At 46.4% G+C, this 25,837-nt stretch overlaps 4 protein-coding genes across 7 annotated transcripts in view; 1 reads left to right on the top strand and 3 right to left on the bottom strand.

Moving 5' to 3' along the window:
- Positions 1–957: 957 nt before the first annotated feature.
- On the bottom strand, positions 958–7,156 carry LOC129708802 (arsenite methyltransferase-like). The gene is made up of 2 exons (XM_055654787.1): positions 6,641–7,156; positions 958–3,389 (listed from the first exon to the last, which is right to left on the bottom strand). The coding sequence occupies exons 1-2, from the start codon at positions 7,074–7,076 to the stop codon at positions 3,190–3,192; spliced, it is 636 nt and encodes a 211-aa protein (XP_055510762.1). The 5' UTR covers positions 7,077–7,156; the 3' UTR covers positions 958–3,189.
- Positions 7,157–7,477: 321 nt separating this feature from the next.
- LOC129708803 (uncharacterized protein YxbB-like) lies at positions 7,478–12,854 on the bottom strand. 2 transcript variants are annotated; one of them, XM_055654789.1, is made up of 3 exons: positions 12,425–12,854; positions 9,632–9,744; positions 7,478–7,939 (listed from the first exon to the last, which is right to left on the bottom strand). In XM_055654789.1, the coding sequence occupies exons 1-3, from the start codon at positions 12,852–12,854 to the stop codon at positions 7,916–7,918; spliced, it is 567 nt and encodes a 188-aa protein (XP_055510764.1). In that variant the 3' UTR covers positions 7,478–7,915. The 2 variants fall into 2 exon arrangements, with proteins under 2 accessions (XP_055510764.1, XP_055510763.1); XM_055654788.1 differs by having other exon boundaries at positions 7,478–9,744.
- The window catches only part of LOC129708800 (transcription factor ETV7-like), a 38,205-nt gene continuing 25,152 nt past the window's right edge, over positions 12,785–25,837 (top strand). The window contains exon 1 of one of the 3 annotated variants that reach the window (XM_055654786.1): positions 12,785–12,918. Coding sequence is in view for 2 of the 3 variants with exons in the window: in XM_055654785.1 (XP_055510760.1) it covers positions 23,372–23,404 (33 nt within the window). In the remaining variant the exon portion in view is untranslated. Of the gene's footprint in view, positions 12,919–23,211; positions 23,405–25,837 lie in introns of those variants that run through there. The other 2 variants (XM_055654785.1, XM_055654783.1) reach the window with 2 other exon arrangements.
- On the bottom strand, positions 12,855–23,133 carry LOC129708987 (coagulation factor V-like). The gene is made up of 2 exons (XM_055655115.1): positions 22,983–23,133; positions 12,855–14,174 (listed from the first exon to the last, which is right to left on the bottom strand). The coding sequence occupies exon 2, from the start codon at positions 14,088–14,090 to the stop codon at positions 12,855–12,857; it is 1,236 nt and encodes a 411-aa protein (XP_055511090.1). The 5' UTR covers positions 14,091–14,174; positions 22,983–23,133.

Genomic DNA, 25,837 nt, shown 5'->3' with positions numbered 1-25,837 from the left:
AATGGAAACAGGATGCACCTAAGCTCAATTTTGAGTGTCATAGCAAAGGGTCTGAATACTTATGTAAATGTGACATTTCAGTTATTTCTTTTTCATTACTTTGCAAAAATTTCTAAACGCCAGTTTTCACTTCTTCATTCTGGGGTATTGTGTGTAGATTGATGATTACAATTTTTTTTAATCAATTTTAAAATAAGGCTGTAACGTAACAAAATGTGGAAAAAGTGAAGGGATCTGAATGCTTTCTGAATGTACTATAGGTTAATTGGCCTCTGAAAATTGCCCCCAAGTTCATAGGGAGTAGATGCATAAGTGGGATAACATGGAACTAGTGTGAGAAGACACAAAATGCTGGAGTAACTCAGCGGGTCAGACAGCATCCCTGAGAATGTTTTGTGTCTAATTCCTAATGTTTTAATGTTTTTTTGTCATTCCTGGCACTGTATGTCATGTTGTCACTTGCGGGCGGAGCACCAAGGCAAATGCCTTGTATGTGAAAACTTGGCCAATAAACTTATTAATTCTTTCATTCAGCATGGATAGGTGGCATTTCAGGTCGGGACCCTGGATAGGTGACGTTTTGCGTCGGGACCCTTCAGACTGAAGAAGGGCCCCGATCTGAAATGTCACCTATCCACATTCTCCAGGGATGCTGCTTGACCCAGTAATTTGTGTCTTTCTTTGGTAAACCAGCATTTGCAGTTACTTGTTTGTACATAGAACTAGTGTGAACGGGTGGTCAGTGTGAACTCGGTGGACTGAAGGTCCTGTTTCTACGCTGCATCTCTAAATTAAACTAAACTAAAGTAGATCGATTGGTAAAGACGGTGTTTGGTATTCTTTGGTATTATTGGCCGGAGAGTTAAGTATAGGAATAAGGAAGTTATGTTGCAGTTTCATAAAACTTTGGTTAGTTCACATTTGGAGTATTGTGTGCAGTTCTGGTTGTCCCATTAATGTGTATTGGTATTGGTTTATTATTGTCACGTGTTCAATGATACAGTGAAAAGCTTTTGTTTGCATGCCATTGAATCAAATCAGATAATACAATCAAACCATACACATACAACAGTTGATGAGAAAAACAACAAGAGTGCAGTATAAATATAGTTTCTCAGCATTGTAGCATAACAGTTCGAGGGAAGAATTCCAATGTCCGCGATGAGGTAGGCTGGAAAATTGTAGCTGGCTTATGGAAGGACCATTCAGACGTCTGATAACAAAAGGAAAAATACTATTTCTGGTTTGTGTTTTCTTGCCTTTCTACCTTCTTCCCGACAGCTTCGGTGAGAAGAAGGAATGACCAAAGTTCCTTGATATTGTTAGCGACTTTCCCGAGGCAGTGTGAAGTGTAGATAGTCAATGGAGCAAGGTCTGGTCTGTGTGATGGACTGGGTTACAAGCCAACCCAAGCTGTGATGTAGCTTGACAGTATGCTTTCGACTGTGCTCATGTACAAGTTGGTAAGACCCATTGGAGACACGCCACATTTCCGAGGCAAATGAGGCATTAGATTTACTAGAATGTTGCCTGGGTTTTAGCAACTAAGTTACAGAGAAAGGTTGAACAAATTAGGTCTTTATTCTTTGGAGCGCAGAAGGTTAAGGGGGGACTTGATAGAGGTATTTAAAATGATGAGAGGGATAGACAGAGTTGACGTGGATAAGCTTTTCCCATTGAGAGAAGGGACGATTCAAACAAGAGGACATGACTTGAGAATTAAGGAACAGAAGCTTAGGGGTAACATGAGGGGGATCTTCTTTACTCAGAGAGTGGTAGCTGTGTGGAATGAACTTCCTGTGGAAGTGGTGGAGGCAGGTTCTATTTTATCATTTAAAAATAAATTGGATAGGTATATGGACAGGAAAGGAATGGAGGGTTATGGTCTGAGTGCATGTAGATGGGACTAGGGGAAAATAAGTGTTCGGCACGGACTTGAAGGGCCGAGATGGCCTGTTTTCCGTGCTGCAATTGTTATATGGTTATATGGTTATTAGTGTGCTTTTTGGCTGTAGCTTCAATGTGGTTGGTCCAGGGCAGTTTGTTGGTAATATTTACACCTAGGAACTTGAAGCTCTCAACCATTTCCACTTCGGCACCGTTGATGCTGATAGGGACATGTACTTCACCGCACTTCCTGAAGTTGAAAACTAACCCTTCATCTTGCTGACATTGAGGGAGAATTTACTGTCCTGATACTTTGTCACTAAACTCTCTATCTCCTTCATGTACTCATCATTGTTCGAGAACTGGCCCATCCAGTGGTATCATCTGCAAATATGGGTGGATTTGCAGCTAAATCAGGCCACACGCTTGTGGGTTATAGGAAGTATAGTGGGAGTCTGATTGTGCATCCTTTTGAGGCAACATTGTTGAGTATTATTATGGAGGATGCATAGTCACCTATCCTCACTGACTGCGGTCTATGCATCGGAAAGTTTAGCATCTATTGGCAGAAGGGGTGCTTACTTCTAGGTCCAGGGGTTTACCGATGAGTTTGGATGGGATTAAGGTGTTGCAGGCAGGGCTATTGTCAATAAACAAGTCTGGCGTGGGTATCCTTGTTATCTCGCTGTTCCTGAGATGAGTGTAGGGCCAGTGAGATGGCGTCAGCCTTAAACCTGTGGCAAAAGTAGTTAAACTGTAGTGGATGAAGGCTGTCAGTGAGGCTGGGGTTAATGTGCATCAACACCAGACTCTCGAAGCACTTCATGATGGCGGAGGCCAGAGACACTAGATGGTAGTCATTAAGGCATGTTAACCCTCTTTTCTTTGGCACCGAGATGATAGTAGCCTTGTTGCGGCAGGTTAGGACCTCAGAACTAAGTAGTGAAAGGTTAAAGATGTCTGTGAATAACTCTGCCTGCTTGACCTCCCTGGTCCCGAGAACATGGCTGGGCACTCCATCCAGTCCAACAGCTTTCAGCAGATTCACTCTCGGGAAGGCCGATCTTACATCTGCTCCAAAGACCATGCATCCAGGCGGACCTGAGGCTAAAAGGGCAGCAATGTTCAAAACAAAGCAGAGTTTAACAAAACTGTGTGAATTGAAATAATTCAACTGGTTTCTGAACTATCTGGGACAATTGTAGGTCATTGTGCTCCACAATACTTATCCATAGCTAAAGGATCAACGCTCCATTTAGTATTAAGCTATTAATGATAATAATGGCTTTGATAATAGCAATCTCAGGCCTTGTTTGCTGTGGCAAAGACGGCTTTGAAGGATCTTTCATTGTCTTGCTGCTCTTCCATGCGCACGTCAACAAATCCCGTCTCACTGAGAGCCTCCATGTACAATTCAGGCTGCCAGTTTGTATCCTTCAACACTCCAGAAGCAACCACCCTTTGCAGGGCCTCCAGGTGCAAGGTGGTGACCATGAGAGCTCCTGTGGAATAAAAGGTAGAAACACACGGTTACTTTGGAAGGTATATGAAGCAACTTCAATTTCAAGAAATACACAAAATGCAGGAGTAACTCAGCGGGGCAGGCAGCATCTCTGGAGAGAAGAAATGGGTGATGTTTCGGGTCGAGACTCTTCTTCAGATTTATAGTCTGAAGAATTGTCTCAACCCGAAATGTCACCCATTCCTTCTCTCCAGAGATGCTACCTGTCCCGCTGAGTTTTTTGAGATAGCATTTTGTGTCTATCTTTGGTTTAAACCAGCATCTGCAGTTCCTTCCTACACAAACTTCCATGGTAGAATTTGAGATACAAAATGTTGGAATAACTCAGTGGGTCAGGTAGCATCTCTGGAGAAAATGAATAACTGATATTTCAGGTCGAGACCCTTCTTCAGACTGAGAGTGGGGGGGGGGGGCGGGAAACTAGAGATATGAAAAGGTGCAAAGAACAAATGAATGAGCGAGTCTGAGTTAAAACGTGGTTGTAGAGCTGGAGAGCAGGAGAAATCACAGCGAGGGGGCAGCGAGGGAGGGTGTTGCAGAACTCTTGTTGGGAGGTGGAGAACTTCTTCAAAGTAGGCATACCTTAAGGAGATTTCACAGTAGAGCAAACAATATGTGTAGGAAGGAACAATGGATGCTAGTTTAAACCAAAGATAGACACAAAATGAACCCTATGAAGTAGATCCTTAAAATACTATAACAGCATTTAAAAAGACAATTGGACAGTTACATGGATAAGAAAGGTTTAGAGGGATATGGGTCAAATGTGGGTTGGTGGGACTGGAGTAGATTCCAGTGGTGGGACTGAAGTGCAACTTGATCGGCATGGACTGTTTCTGCGCTGAACGACTCAATGACTCAAACTGTGGGTGTGCAAAGCAATGGTTCTTAGAGGGATGGGGAGAGGTGGTGGTGGTGATGGGACTTTGCCTGGAGCATGGCTAAATGTTCTATCTACAGCCCTGCTCCCTCAAATAAGTTCACTGTGCACGGAAAACCTCTCTTGCTTATATTGTTTCCCAGTTGACATAAGTTCATGTTATAGGGAGGTTTCACGGCAGTCGGGTCACGACCCATGACTCGTACTGTTGCTAGGCTACTCCAAATGGAGTACACGCGATGAACTGCAGGTGGGCACCTACCATTGTTTCCAGTGTAGCGGGCCCGTTAAAACCCGCCGAAATTGTTAATTTTTGCGCTGTAAATAATTATGGAAATCGGGATAAGCGTGAGAGACATTTAGCCAACTTCACAATTCTAAAAGTGAGGAGAAATGACGGTAGATAGAACCGAGAGCTCAAGGGACAACAACAGCCAAAGTGCTTAGCGAACATTGGCCGTTTGCTCACTGCATTTCATCAACTAAGGCATTATTTGTGTTTTTTCTTGATTACTTTGGCATCTAAAAAGTTTCAGCAGTGATAAATCTGGCTGTAATTATTTTTAATTGCCCATGGTTCCCAAGTAGGTTTTTACATACAAAAAGAAAACGCATCTGAAGAAAATTTTACAGCCAGATTTATCACTTCTGAGAATTTTTAGATACCAAAGGAATCAAGAAAAAACACAAATAATGCCTTACTTGATGAAATGCAGTAAGCAAACGTGATAATTCCCAATATTTTCAATGTTTACCAAGCACTTTAGCAGCTGTTGTCCCTTCAGTTCTCGCTTCTCTATATGGTGATTTCACGAAAGGTCACTGGAGCGTAGATCCGCACCCACGTGACCGAAAATCTCAAGTGGCGGACATGCTATACATCCGGTACATGTTAGTGAATGGGAAAACACGCACTTTCACACCCGTTAAAAATATCGAAAATGGCCAGTTTTTGAGCTGCAATTTACCGTGCCAGTCGGGGTGACCGTGAGGCACAGCTACCTAAATTTACAGTCCAAAAAAAAGATAGAAACTAAGGTAAATTCAAGAGAGAGCTGAAGGTGCAAATCCAGCGGAAATGCTTATCGGACATTTGCCGTGGAGATTTAAAGATCCAAAATATCAGGAATTATCGCGTTTGCTCGCTGCATTTCATCAAAAGTCAGGCATTATTTACTTTTTTATCTTTATTGATGAAATGCAGCGAGCAACCGCGATAATTCCCGATATTTTGGACCTTTAAATCTCCACGGCAAATGTCCGCTGTTCACTTCCGCTGGATTGGCACCTTCAGCTCCCTCTTTAATTTACCTTAGTTTCTATCTTTTTTTTGGACTGAAAATCTAGGCAGCTGTGCCTCACGGTCACCCCGACTGGCACAGTAAATTGCAGCTCAAAAACTGGCCGTTTTTGATGTTTTTAACGGGTGGGAAAGTGCGTCCTTTCCCATTCACTAACATGTACCGGATGTATAGCATGTCCTCCACTTGAGATTTTCGGTCACGTGGGTGCGGATCTACGCTCCAGTGACCTTTCGTGAAATCACCCTATACCTTCATTTCGCTTCACGTTTGGAATTCTGAAGCTGGGTACATGTCTCTCACACTTACCCCGACTCCCACAAATTTTTCAGCGCAAAAAATCAACATTTTGGCGGTTTTTAACAGGTAGGAAAGTACGCGTTTCTAGCATTAATAACATATACCGGAAATGACGGATGTCTTCCAGTTGGATTTAGCGGCTCCGTGCGTCGAGCCCTATGACCCAGTAACCTTCCGTGCAACCCCCCTATAGGGAAAATAGACACAAAATGCTGGAGTAACTCAGCTGGGCAGACCATTCGGCCCATCAAGTCTACGCCGTCATTCAATCATGGTGGATCTATCTATCTTTCCCTCTCAACCCCGTTCTCCTGCCTTCTCCTCATAACCCCTGACACCCGTGCTAATCAATAATCGACCAATATCTGCCTTAAAATATTCATTGGCTTGGTCTCCACAGCCTTCCGTGGCAATGAATTCCACAGACACTACCCTCTGACATATCAGATTCAGATTCAATTTAATTGTCATTGTCAGTGTACAGTACAGAGACAACGAAATGCATTTAGCATCTCCCTTGAAGAGCGACATAGCAAACGATTTGAATAAATAATAATAAGTGTGGGGGGGGGGGGGGATTGGCAGTCACCGAGGTACGTTGTTGAGTAACATGAGGTGTCTACTCTCAGTCTGTGGTAATGGTATTGAACGAGCATTTGAATCACCCAGTCCAAGTCCCAGTAAACAGGATGCGTAGATGGGTAGTGGCGGGTCGATGAACACAGTGATCACGCGGATCTAGTATTGTACCTGGTTTCATCACCCTGTGGATCTCTCTGCTCCCAGCTCGCAGGTCAGGCCAGAAGTAGTAACAGTTGCAGTGATAAACCTTGTCCACCGCATTGTCCGCCAAAGGGATCTGCTCCACGCTGCCCAGAAACAGAGTCACCTTCCCCGACTGGATGTCCGCCTGCAGCCGCTCGCTGGCGGTATTATACATGTACTCCGAGATATCCAGCCCGTACAGTTTCCCCCCGGGCTGTGTTAGGCGCCGGGCAGCTTCCTGCAACCCCAGGCCCGGACCGAAGCCCAGCTCCAGAACCACATTCCCGGGCTGTATGTCGCACAGTTTCACGGCACTCTCCTCCAGGAATCTGTTATTCCTCTCAAATAACTTTTTCGCCACCCATCCCAACAAGCTGTGGGTAGGTTTGGCCAGTTGTCGCGAGAACCACTCAGCGAACATTTCTCCAACTTCAGCCACCAGCGTTGCACAGCACACCAACGTTGCAATTGCACAACACACGCCCAGTCGCCCACCCCTTGCCGCACGACCCACGCCCACCCCTTGCCGCACGACCCACGCCCCACCCTTTTCCGCACGACCCACGCCCCGCACGACCCGCGCCCACCCCTGCCGCACGACCCACCCCACGCCCACCCCTTGCCGCACGACCCACGCCCACCCCTGCCGCACGACCCACGCCCACCCCTGCCATACGACCCACGCCCACCCCTGCACGCCCAAGGCAGGGATGTGTCCAAATTCGATTTACACGCGGAAAGGAGCCAGTCCGTTGGTTGGGGTCTTGTCACTGAAGTTAATGCGAGACGAGTGAAGCCAGTGGCGACCGACAACAACACGCCAAGAGTCAAGAGTGTTTTATTGTCATGTGTCCAAAATAGTGAAATTCCAACGTAGTAAGAGTTCAGCGGTCATATTGGCATATGTCCCAGATAGTGAAATTATTTTACTTGCAACAGCACAACAGACAATGGCAAATGAACGATCTTCATTTTTAAATTAAAATGAATGATCATTACCGAGCTATTCTATCTGGGAACATCAGAGTGTGGGAAGAGACTAAATAGAGTGTTCAAGAAGGAACTGCAGATGCTGGAAAATCAAAGGTACACAAAAATGCTGGAGAAACTCAGCGGGTGCAGCAGCATCTAGGGAGCGAAGGGGATAGGTAACGTTTCGGGCCGAAAACCTTCTTCAGACTGATGGATAGAGTGATCAGCCTTCTTTCTTGCATAACTGTGTTGTGTTCTTTTGTTGTAATATCAGATTCCTCAAACCATTCAAAGGGTATCATATTTTCGTATCTGGAAATAGAAATCAAGGAATTGTCCTAAAAATAAAAGATACCAGGATAGTATCATCAATGGGCAATAACATCCATTTGTACTGGATCTGGGCAGTAGGTGGGGACAGAAGGTAAACACTGGAACCATACAGGAAAACGTAGAGACACAAAAACTGCAGATGCTGGTTTATACCAAAGTTAGATACAAAGTGCTGGAGTAACTCAGCGGATCAGGCAGCATCTACCACCAGGGGTGCCGTATGATGGCAGTCGCGCCAACAGTCTGGTTGGTTACTGCGCAAACACCTCATCAGTGGTTATCTCGTGCAGGTCGGAGTGAGTAGAGTGGTGATTAAATTTTGAAGTGGGCCTTTTTGACCATGTCGAGGAGATCTAGTTGCTCAATCCCCTTTTTAAATGACTTAACATCGGGAGCGGAGCGTGTGTTGGGTGGCAACCTATTCCATTCCCTTATCGTCCTTGGGTAAAGGGAATATTGGTAGCAAAGTTTATTGAAATTTAGTGAGTTGATGACGTAGGGACCGTTATTTTGTCCTGTTTCATGGTAGTTGGTGCTCTGGGATGATGGGAGACTTGATGGCGTGATTTTGTAAATCTCCTTGTAAATTGCAATAAGTGATTCTGATGATGGGAGATTTGATGGCCTGATTCTGCGGAACTCTAGGGTATCCCATCCGAGAGAAGTCAGCATATTATTCATGCTCGATTCGTGTTTGTAGTCATTACATACAAAGCGGGCTGTCTGTCTTTTCGTATTTTTTTAAATGGCCTAACGTTGAATGAGGTTCACCAAATAGACCAAGGATATTCTCTTCTTGGGTTAAAAAAGATCATCTAATATTAAGAACATTGGAACAGTCCAAACTCTAGATGATGGAAATAAATGACAGCAAATTGGTAATTAACAACCAGCCTGAGATAAACGCGGGCTGGATTTGTTAACATTTGGTTTATTATTAAAAACATTAAATCAAGATTTAACATGCAGCTCTAAGTTTTACGCACTGATAGAACAGTCCACGGAGCAAGAGGCCTTGACCCAAAACGTCACTGATTCCTTTTCTCCAGAGATGCTGCCTGACCCGCTGAGTTACTCCAGCATTTTGTGTCTCTCTTCGGTGTAAACCAGCATCTGCAGTACTCTCTGTCTTATACTGCCCATGAGTTGCCTGGCTAAACTCTTCTTATCCTATTGAAGGTTCTATATTATTGAGGGGTTTCACCAAGATATTGGTGAAAAGATTGTTAGCGTTAGTTCATAATCCATAGGAACAGAAGTAGACCATTCGGTCCATCGGGTCTACTCCGCTAGTCATCCTCAACATCTGGCAGATAGATTTATTGCAGCCATCCCTACACATTGCAGTTAGGCCACATACCTATTTGCTGCTATTTGTTTGCAGTAGAGAATTGTACAGTCAATTATTGAATAGATTCACAAAAGAGGCACTAAGGAGTACTGTAAAATTCCTCTGCACATATTAAATTTAAGTCAATGGTGATGTAAATATTATTGGTGGAAGTGATTGTGTTCCACAATGCATTCACATTACTAATGAATCATCAGGTTACTGAAATATAATGGTTCAGGGGAACATCACACTCAGGCCTTCTTTGCTGCAGCGAAGATTGCCTGAAAAGATTCTCCTCTGAATCTCTGCTCCTCCATGCGTACGTCAACAAATCCCACCTCACGGAGCGCCTCCATATATGGCTCAGGGCGCCATTTTGTCCCCTTCAACAGTCCGGCAGCAATCAACTTCTGCAGGTATTCCAGATGCAAGGCAGTCACCATCAAAGCTCCTGGCCAATGCAAATAAATAAATATTCGGTTTTATTGGAAGCGTTGAAGAGATTTCAATGATAAGAGCTATTAACACGGAAGTAACACTATAGGCAGAAATATATTGCAGAATCTGGAACACGATGGACCCATCAAGGATACTCCAACTAAGCTAGTCCCATTTGTAGTGGCCTAGGGTACACCAACTGATACTGGGTTATCAGCTCAACGTTTCCACCATTTTCGTATTTTTCTCTCGTATTTCTGCTTTCTGCAGGGGTTTTTTGCTCCACCTACTCACTATTAGTCGGATTGGATTTTGCCAGGAACTTGGTTACAGAGCCTATCAAAGCCTTGGTCTAAAAGACAAATGGGTACAAAATCTAAAGAGAGACAAAAGCTAAATTTCAAAAGATGAGGTGCATTGTCCTTGACATTGACCACATATGGCATGGAGTTGCTCTGGTAAAACTTAAATCAAGTGTGCATATTGGTGGAAATGTGGGAGCTGAACAGTTTATTTGCCTTTTGCACTATCTGATTTATTCATGCATGGTTTGATCGTACTTGTGTATGGTATGATTTGCCTAGAAAGCATTCAAAACATGTTTTTTCACTGTGTCTTACTTCTTGTGACAAGAATAAACCCAAATCAAGAACTGACTAGCTAACTACACCAGCTGCATAAACATTGTGGGAAGAGCAGATCAGAGACTGGGTATTCTGCAGTAAATGATTCACCACCAGATAACCTTCAATAAGGGCACGTCAGGAGCATGCCAGGAATGCCTGGATGAGTACATAGTTTCATCAGTGGTTTAAAAGGTCAACACTATCCAGTATGAATGAGACCATACCAATGGCACCCCATCCACCAAATGCACCATTCAGCCCTTCCGACATAGATGCACCACGGCTGCAGTGTTTGCCATCTACAAAATAAACTGCATTCACTCAAAGCCTCTTCCAACATGTGTCTCATAGCGTTAGTAAGTCAGAAAACAAAAACACACTAGCTTGCATGCAAAGCTAGTTTTTCCTACTTTATTCCCCAGTTGAGGCAGCTTTAATCGAATTTTTAAAAAACGAGCCCTGCATGGAATGCGGCAGAACTTAAACCTGCCTGAGCACCGATGGTTTAAATGCCCTCAGTCTTAAACCGTCCCCTCAACACGCGGTTGCGGGGGGGGGGCTGCGGCGTCACACACACACTAACCTCCCCCCAAGCACGCAGCGGGGGAGGGAGGGTGAGAGGATGTGAGAAGTGGGAGGGGAGAGGGGGAGGGAGGGAGGGGCGGGAGGGGAGACAGGGAGAGGGGGAGGGCTAGAGGGGAGACGGGGGGGGGGGGGGACAGAGGGTGGAGAGAGGGGGGGGGGGGGGGGGAGGTGGGGGGGGGGGGGGAGGAGAAGGAAGGAGGAAGGAAAAGCAAGGACTACCTGAAATTAGAGAAGCCAATGTTCATACCTCTGGGGTGTAAACTACCCAAGCAAATATGAGGTGCTGCTCCTCCAATATGCGGTGGGCCTCACTCTGGCCATGGAGGAGGCCCAGGACAGAAAGGTCAGATTCAGAATGGGAGAGGGAGTTGAAGTGCTGAGCCACCGGGAGATCAGGTTGGTTATTGCAAACTGAGTGGAGGTGTTGTGCGAAGCGATCGCCAAGCCTGTGTTTGGTCTCACCGAGGTTGATCATACGCTGAATAATCCAACCACATTTTTGTTTGGAAGTGGAAAGAAATAATAGAAATTGCATTAATTGCAACGTGTAGAAAGAGTTGAGATACTGTATTATAATTTTGCTGCATGTCATTGTGGTATAAATCATGTCTTGTTTGGTGAATATGTTTAGTTTGTGACTTTATTTGAAGCAGAAATAATATGTGAATGCTTCATTGAGCATAATTCTGACTGGTAACTACGCACTTCGTCCGAGCACATTATCGCACGCGTCATGCAAACTGTCTTAAATGACCACCTAAACTGCCATTTGGCAACTTAAAAAGCTGCTGAGGTTGCCCGGCTGACAACAGAGAAAAAAATTAAGAGAGCCCTGTAAGGTGTATAATATTTTTCACTCTGCCATAGGCCTTTCTTACATATGCTGTCACAACGCACTGTAGTCTCTAAACAACCCTTCAGTAATTTTCCTTGCCCACCATTTCAGAATAATAGCCAATAATAAGCCAATAACTCGACACTAGCACTGGCAATAAATAAATAAACAAATAGCGCAGCTTTCCAGCCCCTTATCTCATCGGCCACAAATCGGTGTCAATCTGGTGGACCATCTTTCCTCTAGTCGTGGGGGTGGAGGATTGGGAGGGGCCTCACAAGTGGAACAGCTTAGGGCCTCTCTTCGTCTAAATCCGGCCCTGTTCAGGCAGCATCTCCGGAGAACATGGAGAGGTGATGTTTCGGGTCGAGACCCTACTTCTGACCCACTCTGTGACGGGAAGCATATGCAAACTCCACACAGACAGCACTCAAGATCTGGATAGAACCCGATTTCGGTGCTACCAGGCAGTGGCTCTACCATTTGCGCCACTGTGGTTTGTAATAAATGTTTAATCGACATTCAGCTAGATGCATCAGTGTTTTGGAAACACAGTTTGTGCACAATATCTCCCCTGTTGCTCTCCAGCTTTCCTTCAACCCTTCTGGGAATCTCTCGGCTTTCGGCTGACTCGGTAAACATTGTACCTGGTTTCATCACCCTGTGGATCTCTCTGCTCCCAGCTCGCAGGTCAGGCCAGTAGTAACAGTTGCAGTGATAAACCTTGTCCACCGCATTGTCCGCCAAAGGGATCTGCTCCACGCTGCCCAGAAACAGAGTCACCTTCCCCGACTGGATGTCCGCCTGCAGCCGCTCGCTGGCGGTATTATACATGTACTCCGAGATATCCAGCCCGTACAGTTTCCCCCCGGGCTGTGTTAGACGCCGGGCAGCTTCCTGCAACCCCAGCCCCGGACCGAAGCCCAGCTCCAGAACCACATTCTCGGGCTGTATGTCGCACAGTTTCACGGCACTCGCCTCTAAGAATCTGTTTCTCTCAAGAAATCTTTTGACCAACCAACCCCACAGGTTGCGAGTGGGTTTCCCCAGCTGCCGTGTGAGCCGTTCGACCAACATTTAAACCACAGAGCTACACCACACTGTTCCTGTTGCCGCTGCACAGCACAACAGTCCTTGCCGGGTGAGTGGCAGCCTCGTCGACAACACCAAAGCCAGATAACGTCCCAACACAACTTGCACGACCGATTGGTTGAGGGACTTGTCACTGAGGTGAAAGTGAGAGTGGTCTGGAAGTGAAGCGAGTAGCAGTGTTTCTAGATGCTTTAGACTTGTGTGTGAAAGAGAGGGAGAATGAGAATAAGAGTGGGAGAGAGAGGATGATATGTGTGCGTGAGAGAGAGAGAGAGTGTAAAAGAGTATGAGAGAAAGAAAGAAAGCGAGGAGACGTGAGAGGAGATGTGAGAGGGAGAGAAACGGGGAGAATGGAGGAGAGAGGAGAGGCGGGGAGAGAGATGTGTGTGAGAGAGAGGGAGAAAGTGAGTGTGTGAGAGAGAGTACGAGGGAGAGATAATGTGTGAGACAGGGAGAGAGAGCAAGGGGGGAGCTATGAGAGAGAGAGAGAGAAAGATAGAAAGAGGTGGGAGTGAGCGAGCTGAGGTGGGAGAGGGAGAAATGGGAGAAAGAAGTGTGGTATTGGGAGGAGGGGGCGAGAGGTAAAAGATAGAGAGAAAGGTGAGAGATGAGATGGGGAGAGAGAAAATTAGAAATTAGAGAGAAAGGAGGAGTGAGAAGGGTGGCGGGAGATGAGAGAGAGATGGAAAATGAGGGAGAGATGAGAGGAAAAGGAGTGAGGGAGAAGGAGAAAAGGGAGAGAGAGAGAGAGGGGTATAAAGATGGATGAGAGAAAGAGAGATGGGGACGAGGGAGTGAAAATGTAGAGAAGTATGGTAGAGGAAGAGATAGGAGACTCCGTGAAATGGAGCAAGATGGAGGCAAATGAGCAAAGGTGTAGGGCAAGAGGAAAGAGGATCCAGTGTGAGGAAATGGGATTGAGAAGATCAGGAAATGGCAATGGGGAGACGGAAAGGGATGGAGATGGTGAAGAGAGAGGGGAAACGGGTGAAGGGGAAGATTGTGTGCAAAAGGACAGGGGAGCAGAGAAAAACTGCATGGCAAGGAAGGCAGTGGAGGGAGGAGAGCAGAGAGGGCAGGAAGGGAGGGATCTGGAATGGAGACAAAACAAGGGCAGAAGCAGAGGAAGTGGGAATAATTCTTGCTACAGGTTTGTATCAGATACCAACACCATTGCTCACACTTATTTGTTGCAATGCAGGCTGATATTCCAGGCGACATAGAATCATATAGCACGGGAACGGGCCCATCGGCCCATCAAGGTCCTCCTGTTTTCTCCTCCAAAGTTGTGCAAGTCAGCAGGTCCTGAATATGTAGATGAATGGTAGAGTTGTTAAGAATGTGGGCAGAATTTTAAAAATGTGTTGGGGTTGAGATTAATGTGGAAGAGAGAAAAGATTTAATGAGGGACAACTTTTTCACACAGGGTGATGGGTACATGGAATGAATTGCTGGGGAGGTCGTTTATGCATATACTGTAATAACATTTAGAGTCATAGAGTCATGGTGATAAAGTGTGGAAACAGGCCCTTCGGCCCAACTTGCCCGCACCAGCCAACAATGTCTACGCTTCACTAGTCCCACTTGCCTGCACTTGGTCCATATCTCTCCTAACCTGTCCTGTCCATGTACCTGTCTAACGGTTTCTTAAATTATGGGATAGTCCCAGCCTCAACTAGACATTTGGATATGTACTTTGATAGAAAAGGTTTAGAGGAATATGGGCCAAACGCGGGAAGGTGGAACTAGAATAGACGGGGCATCTTGATCAGCATGGGCAAATTGGGCTGAAGGGCCTGTTTCCGTGCTGCATGGCTCTATGACTGACTCAATGACTAATCAATGCTAATGGGTGGATGATGGTCTCTCTGACACTATCAGGCACCCACTTACACTGGTTCCATTCTGCTGCTATTTTATACTGCTGACCACAGGCTCCCTGGCTGTACTGAGCTTGCAAAGTCCTAGCCACAAACCTTTCCTCTTCCTGGTCCATTGACATAGTCTATTCTGGCTCAGGTGCTGAACAGCAGCCCGCCTTGTTGCTTTTCTTGTGCAGAGCAAAGGAAAATCTCAGCACAAAATGTTGCTGAACAAGCCTGAAAGGTTCTAACTAAAGTTAAAGATAAACTACAGGGTTAGTTAACAAAACAAGCTCATCAAATATTAAATGGGCAAAACTTAACATGAAAAAGATGCACTTTGCTGCATTCTGATCAAGCATTGTGTTGAAGCCGCTGAGATGACTTGTTCATTTGATTGTTCACTGCTGTGATTTTCTGGCTGTGTTTTACTCCCACTTCCCTGGAAATCCTCTGGGTGCTGCTGTTGTTTACAGACAATCATCTACAACAATCAAATCAGGGAACCGTTCTCCTATGGTCGTGGGTAGAAATTGAACAAAGAAAACTATTGCAGGTAAAAGATGAACAGAAATTCAGTCACCTGGCTTTGAAAGTAAAACTAGGCTTTTGTCAGTCACAAATTGAATATAGACACAAAAAGCTGGAGTAACTCAGCTAGACCGAGTTCAGTAGTCTGTAGAAGGGTCTCGACCCGAAAAGTCACCCATTCCTTCTCTCCAGAGATTCTGCCTGTCCTGCTGAGTTACTCCACTTTTTCTGTCTATCTTTAGTTTAAACCAGCATCTGCAGTTCCTTTCTTACACAAATTGAATATAACCAGACATGTAAATCCATAAGGCGGGCAAAAAGTGACCCGGAGACAACTCTGGCAATTAATATTAAGAGATTTTATGTACATTAAGGGAAAGAGGGTAACTAGAGAGAGAATAGGGCCCCTGAGAAACCAAAGTGGTCACCTATGTGTGGAGCCTCAAGAAATGGGCAAGGTCCTCAATTAATATTTACCGTTGACAAAGGTATGAAGACTGGGAACTTTGGGACAATTCATGGAGATGCCTTGAAGACAGTTGAGGAGGTACTGGACGTCCTAAGGTGTATGAAGATAGATAAATCCTCCAGTTCTGATTAGATATATCGGAGAACATTGTGGGGAGCTAGAGAATAAATCTTTATGTCCCTGTTTGGACAGAGCTGAATGGCCTGAATGAAATCCAAATTAGGCCAACACAGGTGAGGTGGGTATTTGAAAGGCAGATGATTGGACAAAGGCTAGACATGGAAAGACAGGAGGTGTGAGACAAAAGGATTGAAGAGTTGCAAATTGTGAAGCTAGAGGAAGGATTGTAGGTGGAAGGAGAGGAGGAGAGGAGAAATATGTGCATGTTCAGTTGGAGCACAGGGAAGGGGGGGGGGCAGCAGACAAAATAAGAGCAGGAGGATAAATGATGGGGGGGGGTATATGGGGGAAGAAGGGAGAGGGGGAGGATTATGTAGTTAGATAAAATTGTAAATTCAATGTCACACTGTTGGGTTGTAAGCTACCCAAGCGAAATATGAGGTGCGGTTCCTCCAGTTAGCGTGTGGCCTCATTCCGGCAATGGGGATCACTGCATTAGTATGAAGTGATCAGGTTTAGTTGCTGGTGATATGGATGCCAAGAAACCTGAAGCAGTTGATCATCATTACAGCATCCCTGTTGATGAGGACAAGGTTGTGTTCAGCTAACACCCCCACCCCACCCCACCCTAGCTCCACCTTAGTAAGTCAAAACAAAAACATGGCACTGCTTCATCTTTGCAAAGGTTCCTCATTTAGTTTAATTTAGTTTAGAGATGTAGCATGGAAAGAGACTCTTTGGTCCACTGAGTCTGCACCCACCAGCGATCTCCATACAACTTGCACTATCTTTACTGAAGCCAATTAACCTACAAACCTGTATGTCTTTGGAGTGTGGGAAGAAACCGGAGCACCCGGGAAAAACTCACGTTGGCACAGGGAGAACACGCAAACTGCATACAGACTGCACCCATGGTCAGGATCGAACCCGGATCTCTAGCACTGCAAAGGCAGCAAATCTACCTCTATGCCACCGTGCTGCCCCCTGCATTATGGAACCCTGGTTCACACCGCTGCTGAATCAGAATCTTGGTACAAATTACAGCCTTCCACACCACCACACACTGCTGTGTCTGAAACTGTGTCTGAATGTTGCTGGCACCCACTCTCTTCATCTGCACAGCTCACCCCAGTCCACAGATTAGGTTTAGTTTAGTTTATTGTCACGTGTACCGAGGTACAGTGAAAAACTTTTGTTGCATGCTAACTAGTAGCTGAAAGACTATACGTGATCTATACATAGATTTCTCTCTGCTGATCAATTAAATAGCCCAAGACCGCCATTGTGAATAAACAGCCTTTCACGGCCTTCTTTACTGTCGGTAACTCCACCATTTTTTGCCATTTGCTAATTTAACAAGGCTATTATGTTTTCACATTATACTGTGTTTATATTTTCTTTTCTTATTCAATAGTTATTAAACTTGGTACCAGTTCCCTGTCCACCCATTTTCTGTAGACATGCTACATGTCACTATAATTTTACTGGAACATGGGTGGCACTGTGGAAGAGCCACATCCTCACAACTCCACTGAGACAACTTCAATCCTGACCTCAGGTGCTTACTGCGTGGAGTTTTCGTGCGCTCCCTGTGACTATTTGAGTTTTCAATGGATGCTCCGGTTTCCTCCCACACCTTCAATGTGTGCAGGTTGCTGGGTTAGTTAGCCAATGTAAATTGGACCTAGCTTGTAGGTAAGTGGTAGAATCTGGAGGGAGTTGATGGAAATGTGGGGTGAATAAAATGAGTTAGGGTAGGAATGGTGCAAAAAGGTAGCTGCTTGAATGTTGACATGGTCCCATTGGGCTGAGTGGTCTATTTTTGTGCTACCCTGTATGTGTGGTTCCATAGTCCCAATTTAACCCAGGCTTCAATTGGAGTTACCGTAATTGGAACCATTGGTTGTAAACAAGTACCAGCCTTCAACCAAAGTGGTAGGTTGGTCAAGAAGGTTTTCGGCACATTGGCCTTCATCAGTCAAGGTATTGAATTTAGAATGTGCAGGAAAGAACTGCAGATGTTGGTTTAAATCGAAGGTAGACACAAAATGCTGGAGTAACTCAGCGGGATCCGAAACGTCACCCATTCCTTCTCTCCAGAGATGCTGCCTGTCCCGCTGAGTTACTCCAGCATTTTGTGTCTACCTATTGAATTTAGAAGTGGGGGTGTTATGTTGCAACATGCTGCACTTGCAAATCATGCACCAGGATTTTTTTTCTCAGTGTGGAAATATCAAAGGCCAGAGGACATAGCTTTAAGGTCAGAGGAGTGAAAGGTTTAAGGGAAATGTGGGGGGGGAAGTTGTTTTTTTACAACGAGGGTGGTGGAAGCCTGGAACACACTGCCAAGAGTGGTAGTGGAAACAGATAGGAGAGCAGCTTTTAAAATGCTTTTACTGTAAATAGGCACTTAGCAATGAAGGGAAAGGAGAGATATGGATCACATGTGGGTGGAGGAGATTAGTTTAGGTTTGCTGGTTTACCAAGGAAAGACACATAAAATGCTGGAGCAATTCAACGGGTCAGACAGCATCCCTGGAGAACATGGATACGTTAATTTAACTTGGTGTCTTTTTTGGCACAGACATTGTGGATAATGGGACCGTTCCTGTGCTATGTTTCGAAGTTCTCTTCTCCAGCTTCTTTATGTCGTGTGTGGGACGTTATTGAAAATCTTCTGAAACTCCAAATACACCATATCCAGAAGTTCTACTCAAGGGACTCCTGATTCTTAATCAAACTTGATTTTCCTTTCATAAATCCATCATATAATTGTTTTAATGTGTCATGACATCATATCCTTTAAATCCTCTGACACTGACTCCCCCCCCCCCCCCCCCCCCCCCCCCCCCCCCCCCCCCCCCCCCCCCCCCCCCCCCCCCCCCCCCCCCCCCCCCCCCTCTGATGTCAGACCAACATATCAGTAGCTCCCTGTTTCCTTCTACTTTCTTTCTTAAATTGTGGGATCACATTTGCTTCACTTCACTCAAGAACCACTCCAGAATCCGTAGAATGTTGGATCATGATAACCAGACCATTCACTGCCTCCATCTCCATCTCCTCCCGCAGTCTATGGTGTAGATGGGCAGATCCTTGGGGTTTATTAGTCCTTTACTACTATTATATTTATTTTATTTGCTCAGAATTCATATTTTTCATATTTCATATATTTTAATCAAAACGGACTCAAAATAGTTGTTTAATTCCATATTCACCAGTATGACTGTATGATAAATCGAGTTTGTACCTTAATTGGGACACAGGACAATAAAATATCTTTGAACCTACGAACCTTCGAACATTCTTCTGTCTATAACTGTAAGAGACCCACATTCCCCGTCACTAGTCCTTTCATTTTCACTTTCAGAAGCTCTGTGATTTGTTTTTCTGTTTATCATTACAGTAGAACTCCAGCAATCCACCACCTGACTGGTGGTAAAATCCAATGGTTTGGCATTTGGCTTCCGCATTAGTCTAGAATGAGGGTCAGAAGTTCAAGACTGTGGCCCTGGCAAGGATCTGAAACATGGATTGGATGGGCAGCCAAATCCAGTTAAAGACAGGCCAGGGATCAGGAACACAGCTTAAGAACAAAACAAAGTATTGGACCAACTCAGCAGATCAGGTAGCATCTCTGGAGGACCTGGATAGGCGACGTTTCGGGTCGGGTTGAGATCCTTCTTCAGACTGTTTGTGGCAGAGGAGACAAAGCTGGAAAAGTGATGGGGGTGAGATGGTTTCGACCTAAAACGTTGCCTATCCATGTTCTCCAAGGTTGCTGCCTGGCCTGCTAAGTTACTCCAATACTTTGTGACCTTTTGGGGTTGGGACAAAGCCAGGCAAGTGATAGCCGTACACAGGTGAGGGAGGGTTAATTTGCAGATGTTCAGACTAACACTAGTCGGGGGAGAGATGTCCTCCAGAGATACTGTCTGACCCGCTGAGTTACTCCAGCACAAGTGGGTTTTTTTTTTGACAAACCAGCATCTGCAGTTTCTAGTGTCTCCAGGAACACATGTAGGTTAATGGTCAGAGCCAGGATCCAGAGAGCTTGTTTACTTGCAGCTCCCTTTAAGCTCAGCAGAGATACGAGAACATTCATTCAACCATTGTGTAACATAAAAAAGTAAAATAATAGTGTGTTTGGGTATTAGCAGGAGCAGCGTCCAGTCGCTCAGAAAATCTATTAGTCTGGCACAATCAAAGTCTAGACATTGCCGTATTCTCAAAACATTGCGGTGGGCTCTTCCATATTCCTATTTGCCTTTATTCATCAATTTTTTGGTTGTCCTTCAAAGTATTCTGAAACACATCTCATCATCATAAAGAGGTTGGAAATACATGCTGTAAGACGTTGGTGAGGTCGCATTTAGAGTATTGTGTTCAGTTCTGGGGCACCATGATACAGGAAAGATTTTGTCAAATTGGAAAGGGTACAGAGAAGGTTTACGAGGATGTTGCCCAGACTGAAGGGTCTGAGCTACAGGGAGAGGTTGAGCAGGCTAGGGCTCTATTCCTTGGTGCGCAGGAGGATGAGGAGTGATCTTATACAGGTGTATAAAATCATGAGAGGAATAGATCCGATATATGTCAGGGGGCGCTGTCCTGTGCACGGCTGCCCTGCCAGCAGTTGTCTGTCTTTTCACCGTTTTATTTTTATTTTTAGTTAGTTAAAGTGTTTTGTTTGGAGGTCTAGACTTTTTTGTGTGGGGGGGGGGGGGGGAAGGGGGAAACTGCCTTTCAGGGTCCCTACCTGGTCGGAGAGGCAGCTTTTCTCCGGGCTGCAGCTTCGACCCGTCCTCGCGGCCTACCAGCGGGCCTGGAGCGGCGCTTCCTGTCGCGGACCGCCCAGAACCTCGGCTTCGGCGGCGGCACAGCGCTGGAGCGCTATCGTGGAGCGGGCGATGCCTTGCCTGGGTCGCCGCGCTGGAGCTCCAGTGAGCTGAGACCGCCGGGAACAACATCGCGGAGCTGCGGGACTGTGGAGCGGCCAGCTGCAGGTGGCGGCGCCGAACTTTACACCGGGAGCCTGGGATCTCGCGACGACATCGCCAGTTGTGGAGCTCCATCCGGCGTGGCCTTGTCGGCTTCGAGTGCGGAGGCGGCCGTTCCAGGGTTCCCAGGCCGCTGTGAGGACTCTCCCGACGCCAGAGCACCACCACCCGGCGAGAACGGCCAGGAACATCGGGCCTCCGTAGAGGCAACAGTGGAGGCCTCAATAGGCCCGACTATGGGTGAACTGGGGTTGGGGACTGGACTTTGTGCCTTCCCTCATGGTGGGAGCCATTGTGGGGGGATGTTCTTTGTGTTTAAGACTCTCATTGGTGTTATGTCTGTATTCTTTTTTGTGTACTGCAAAATGGCAAAAAGCATTTCACTTCATTACACCTCGGTGTATGTGAATGTGACTAATAAAAACCTTTGAATACTTTGAATACACACAGTGTCTCTTGCCCAGAGTAGGAGAATCACAACCAGAGAACATAGGTTTAATGTGAAAGGGGAAAGATTTAATAGGAATCTAAGGGGTAACTTCTTCACACAAAGGCCGGTGGGTGTATGGAACGAGCTGCCAGAGGAGGAGATGTGGCAGGTACTATTGCAACATTTAAGAAGCAATTAGATAGGTACATGGATAGGACAGGTTTAAAGGGATATGGGCAAAACGCAAGCAGATGGGACTAGTGCAATGGGGCATGTTGGTCAGTGTGGGCATGTTGGGCCAAAGAGCCTGTTTCCACACTGAATGACTATCAGGAAGTTTTTGTTCCTGGCTACTTTAGTCAAACAGCCTCAAACAGAGGCAGGTTCTTCAGTTCTGCTGGTCCAGGCCAACCCAGTTGCCTATTGAGCTAGTCCCACTTGTCTGCATTTGGCCCATATCCATCTCAACCTTTCCTTTCCATGTACTTGTCCAAAGATCTCTTGATATTTAATAATGTCTCCTGTAATCCACAAAGGGGCCATTTTGCTTGCTGCTGGTAACTATCAAAGGCATGCATTTAATTCCCTTGCTTTTATCTGCACATCTCCCGGGCATGCCTTTTATTATTTACTATCAGTAGGTAGCCATCTCCGCTTCCTTTTTGTGTAGGGAAGAACTTCAGATGCTGATTTAAACCGAAGACGGATACAAAATGCTGGAGTAACTCAGCGGGTCAGGCAGCATCCCTGGAGAAAAGGAATAGGCGACGTTTCGACCTTTCGGGTCTGAAGGAGGCTCTCGACCCGAAACGTCACCTATTCATTTTCTCCATTGACGCTGTCTGGCCCGCTGAGTTACTCCAACACTTTGTGTCTTTTTATCACTAACATTCTCCAGTTCATACAGCGCAAAAACACGCGCCTTCAAGGCCAGTTTATTGTCACATGTACCAATTAAGGTGAAATTCACGCCGGGGTGGGGGTGGGGGAGGGAAGAGATGGAGGCAAGGATGAAGAGTGTCCGAGGCCGGGATCGAACCCGGGTCCCTGGAATTGAGAGGCTGCGGGTCTCTCGCATCTGTGAAAAAATTCACACCCTCAACTCTCCTTTGTCAGCAACTTCTGGTTTCACTTCAAAAATGAGTGGAGCTTTGTTACTTCCATTTCCCTTCCTAGTTCCCCACCAGTAATGTTCTTACAGTTAAAGTTCTATTTCTGAAAACATCACACATGGTGAAAAGACCCACGTAGTGTTAGTTAAACACTAAGATCATTCTATCTATCTATCTATCTATCTATCTATCTATCTATCTATCTATCTATCTATCTATCTAATATATATTATATCGACATTATACATAAGCGTGTGTGTCAATAATATATATTTAGTATATATATATATATATATATTTATAGATAGATAGAGAGAACGGGTAACGAGCTGGCCGCTTGGACTAAAAGTAATTCATTTTAAAGACAAACACACACATATGTACACACACAAATATAAATGTATAGACACATATATATTTTAGACACATGTGATATTTATATATATGTGTGTATATGGGTTTTATATGTGTGTGTATGTGGGTCGATGTGTATGTGTACCCATATATATATATATATATATTATATATATATGTGTGTGCATGTATGTATCTATAATATGTGTGTGTATAAAATGCACTACTTACGCCGCGTTACCTGTTCGAAGAGGCAGTATTTTTCTCAGTCCAGGCTTAGGTAACAAGTTGCAAACTTAGCTCGCCGAGGCTGGGGATTGGCGCTCGCCTTGTTCAGCTCTGGGTGACCTGCTCTACCTGTTGAATGGTTCAGTGTCGTTCCCCAAGGAAGTGTCGCTCTCTCACACGCCTCTTCTCCAGATCCGGTGCTTTCGATTTTGTTTCCCGGAAGAATTGGGCTGCGGGCGATGTGACTATCCAGAGCCGGGGCTTCGCACCTTCTCCCTCCTAACTGCCCATTCTGCCCTGGTCGCTGCCCCGGGTTATTCGAGAGGGGAGCTACGGAGCCGAGCGGGGAGCCCCCGATAACTTCATTTATTTTTGTTCGCTGCTGGAAGTTGTGGAAGGACCATGACAGACTGTGAGTCAGTTCCCCGGCTCAAGGTAAGAGGTAATCCCCCCCCCGCGGCACCAACCCCGCCTCGATCCGCCCGGGACCCGCAGCCCCCACTCACCCCGCGCCCCAGGGTCCCCTAACCCTTTCACCCGGGATTTCTACCCACTGCCCCCCCCCCAGTCTAAGCCCCATTCCGTCCCGTCCCCCAATCTGATCACCCCCAGTCTAACCCTATTCTGTCCCGTCGCCCAGTCTGACCCCCACCCGACAACATTATCCAATTCCCCCCCTTCCTTAAATTCTCTTTGGTGAGACCCCCCCCCCCCCCCCACGGACCGCTTATCTGACCCCCCCCCCCCCCCACAAGCCTGCTAACCACTTGCCCTGTGCCCCCTTGTTTGGTCATTACCCCCCCCCCTCCACGGACCACTTGCCCTACCCCTCACCCCCCATCTTATTTCCCCTCCTCGGACTCGCCCTCGTCTGATATCGTCCTACCTCCTTCCTTGGAACCACATTTTCAGATGCCCCCATATTATTATTACCCCCTCTTTGTGGGACACCCTCGTCTGCTTCCTACTCCCCTCCCCCCACCGCCATTTGATCCCCCCCCCCCCCCTTCCCATTGGGGACACCCCCGACTGATTTCATTCTCCCCCTGTCTGATCCACTGGGACCACTGTCTGATTTAAGATATTAGAAAATAGGTACAGGAGGAGGCCATTTGGCCCGCCCTCCGCCCCCCCCCCCCCCCCCCCCCCTCAATGCTCCCTCTGCCAGAGTCAGGAGAGTGATACAGTGTGGAAACAGCCCCTTTGCCCCAACTTGCCCACACCGGCCAACAATGTCCCAGCTACACTAGTCCCACATACCTGCGTTTGGTCCAAATCCCTCTAAACCTGTCCTATCCATGTACATGTCAAACTGTTTCTTAAACATTGGGATAGCCCCACCCTCAACTACCTCGTCTGGCAGCTTGTTCCATACACCCATCACCCTTTGTGAGAAAAAGTTACCCCTCGGATTCCTATTAAATCTTTTTCCCTTCACCTTGAATGTATGTCCTCTGGTCCTCGATACCCCTACTCTGGGCAAGAGACTCTGTGCATCTACCTGATCTATTCCTCTCATGATTTTGTACACTATAAGATCACCCTCATCCTCCTGCTCTCCATGGAATAGAGATCCAGCCTACTCAACCTCTCCCGATAGCTCACATCCTCTAGTTCTGGCAACATCCTCGTAAATCTTTTCTGAACCCTTTCAAGCTTGACAATATCTTTCCTATAACTGTGTTTAAGAAGGAACTGCAGATGCTGGAAAATCGAAGGTACACACAAATGCTGGAGAAACTCAGCGGGTCATCTATGGAGCGAAGGAAATAGGCAACGTTTCGGGCCGAAACCCTTCTTCAGGCCTTCAGAGGGTTTTGGCCTGAAACGTTGCCTATTTCCTTCGCTCCATAAATGCTGCTGCACCCGCTGAATTTCTCCAGCATTTGTGTGTACCTTCTTTCCTCTAACTGCCCAGAACTGAACACAATATTCTAGATGCAGTCTCGCCAACGTCATATACAACTGCAACATGACCTCCCAACTTCTATATGTCCCTTGGCGAGGATTTCTTGTGGGGAAGCTAACCCTCATGACCCCCACCCAGTCTCCCAATCCCACCCACAAACATCCCCGCACACTCTCCCTCCACACTATCTTGCCCACCACCACCACCCTCAAACCCTCCCCACCCATCCCCAAACCTCTTTCACCCCCCAATCTTCAACCCCCCCCCTTCCTTCCAAAACCCCCACAACCTCCCGTCCCAATCCCCTTGAATCTCCACCCCCTTCCAACACCCCCAACCCCACCCTCCTAACCACCCTAACTCCCTCAACCTCCCCTCCCAACACCCTTAACCTCACCATCCCTCCACCCCTTCCAATGCCCCCACTCCCCACCCAACCACCCCAAGTCCCTTGACCTCTCCACCTTCCTCCCAACCCCCTTTCAACAACTGGCAACCTCCTCTCAACCCCCCTCTCCCCGCCCACCCACCTCTAACTTCCTCAACCCCCACCCAACACCCCCCAACCCCACTTCCACGCCACCTCCACCCCCACACCCCCCCCCCCCCCCCCCCCCCCTCTCCCCACCCCAAACTCCCTCATCTCGGAGTGTCAGGCAACTTGGTCTGCCTGAAACCTGATCTTCCATTCACCCACCTACCGGGGATGCTGGAAATACTATATAACCACAACATGGTATATGTTATGCTTGCCTTCATTGATAGAGGCATTGAATAGCAGAGTCAGGAAGTCATGACACAACTCCATAGGACTTTTGTTAAGCTGCCTTTGGAATATTGTGCCTAGTTCTGGTCGCCCCATTACAGGAATGATGTGGAGGCTTTGGAGAAGGTGCTATTTAGTTTATTGTCATGTGTACCAAGGTACAGCAAAAAGCTTTTTGTCATGTGCTAACCAG

The sequence above is a fragment of the Leucoraja erinacea genome, chromosome 24 (assembly GCF_028641065.1).
Source record: "Leucoraja erinacea ecotype New England chromosome 24, Leri_hhj_1, whole genome shotgun sequence".
In the NCBI taxonomy this organism is placed as follows: Eukaryota; Metazoa; Chordata; class Chondrichthyes; order Rajiformes; family Rajidae; genus Leucoraja; species Leucoraja erinaceus.
Note: the sequence above shows the minus strand (reverse complement) of the source record. Positions and strands in the feature narration are given on the sequence as shown.

What these genes read in the sequence shown, in the direction of transcription:
- LOC129708802 (XM_055654787.1), bottom strand. Translation starts at nt 7,076, where the DNA reads ATGTTCGCTGAGTGGTTCTCGCGACAACTGGCCAAACCTACCCACAGC. An exon ending in CCACAGGGTGATGAAACCAG is followed by an intron (nt 3,390 to 6,640) that starts GTACAATACTAG and finishes TTTATTCCACAG; the next exon opens with GAGCTCTCATGGTCACCACC.
- LOC129708803 (XM_055654788.1), bottom strand. Translation starts at nt 12,854, where the DNA reads ATGTTGGTCGAACGGCTCACACGGCAGCTGGGGAAACCCACTCGCAAC. An exon ending in CCACAGGGTGATGAAACCAG is followed by an intron (nt 9,745 to 12,424) that starts GTACAATGTTTA and finishes TGCATTGGCCAG; the next exon opens with GAGCTTTGATGGTGACTGCC.
- LOC129708987 (XM_055655115.1), bottom strand. Translation starts at nt 14,090, where the DNA reads ATGTCGCCTGGAATATCAGCCTGCATTGCAACAAATAAGTGTGAGCAA.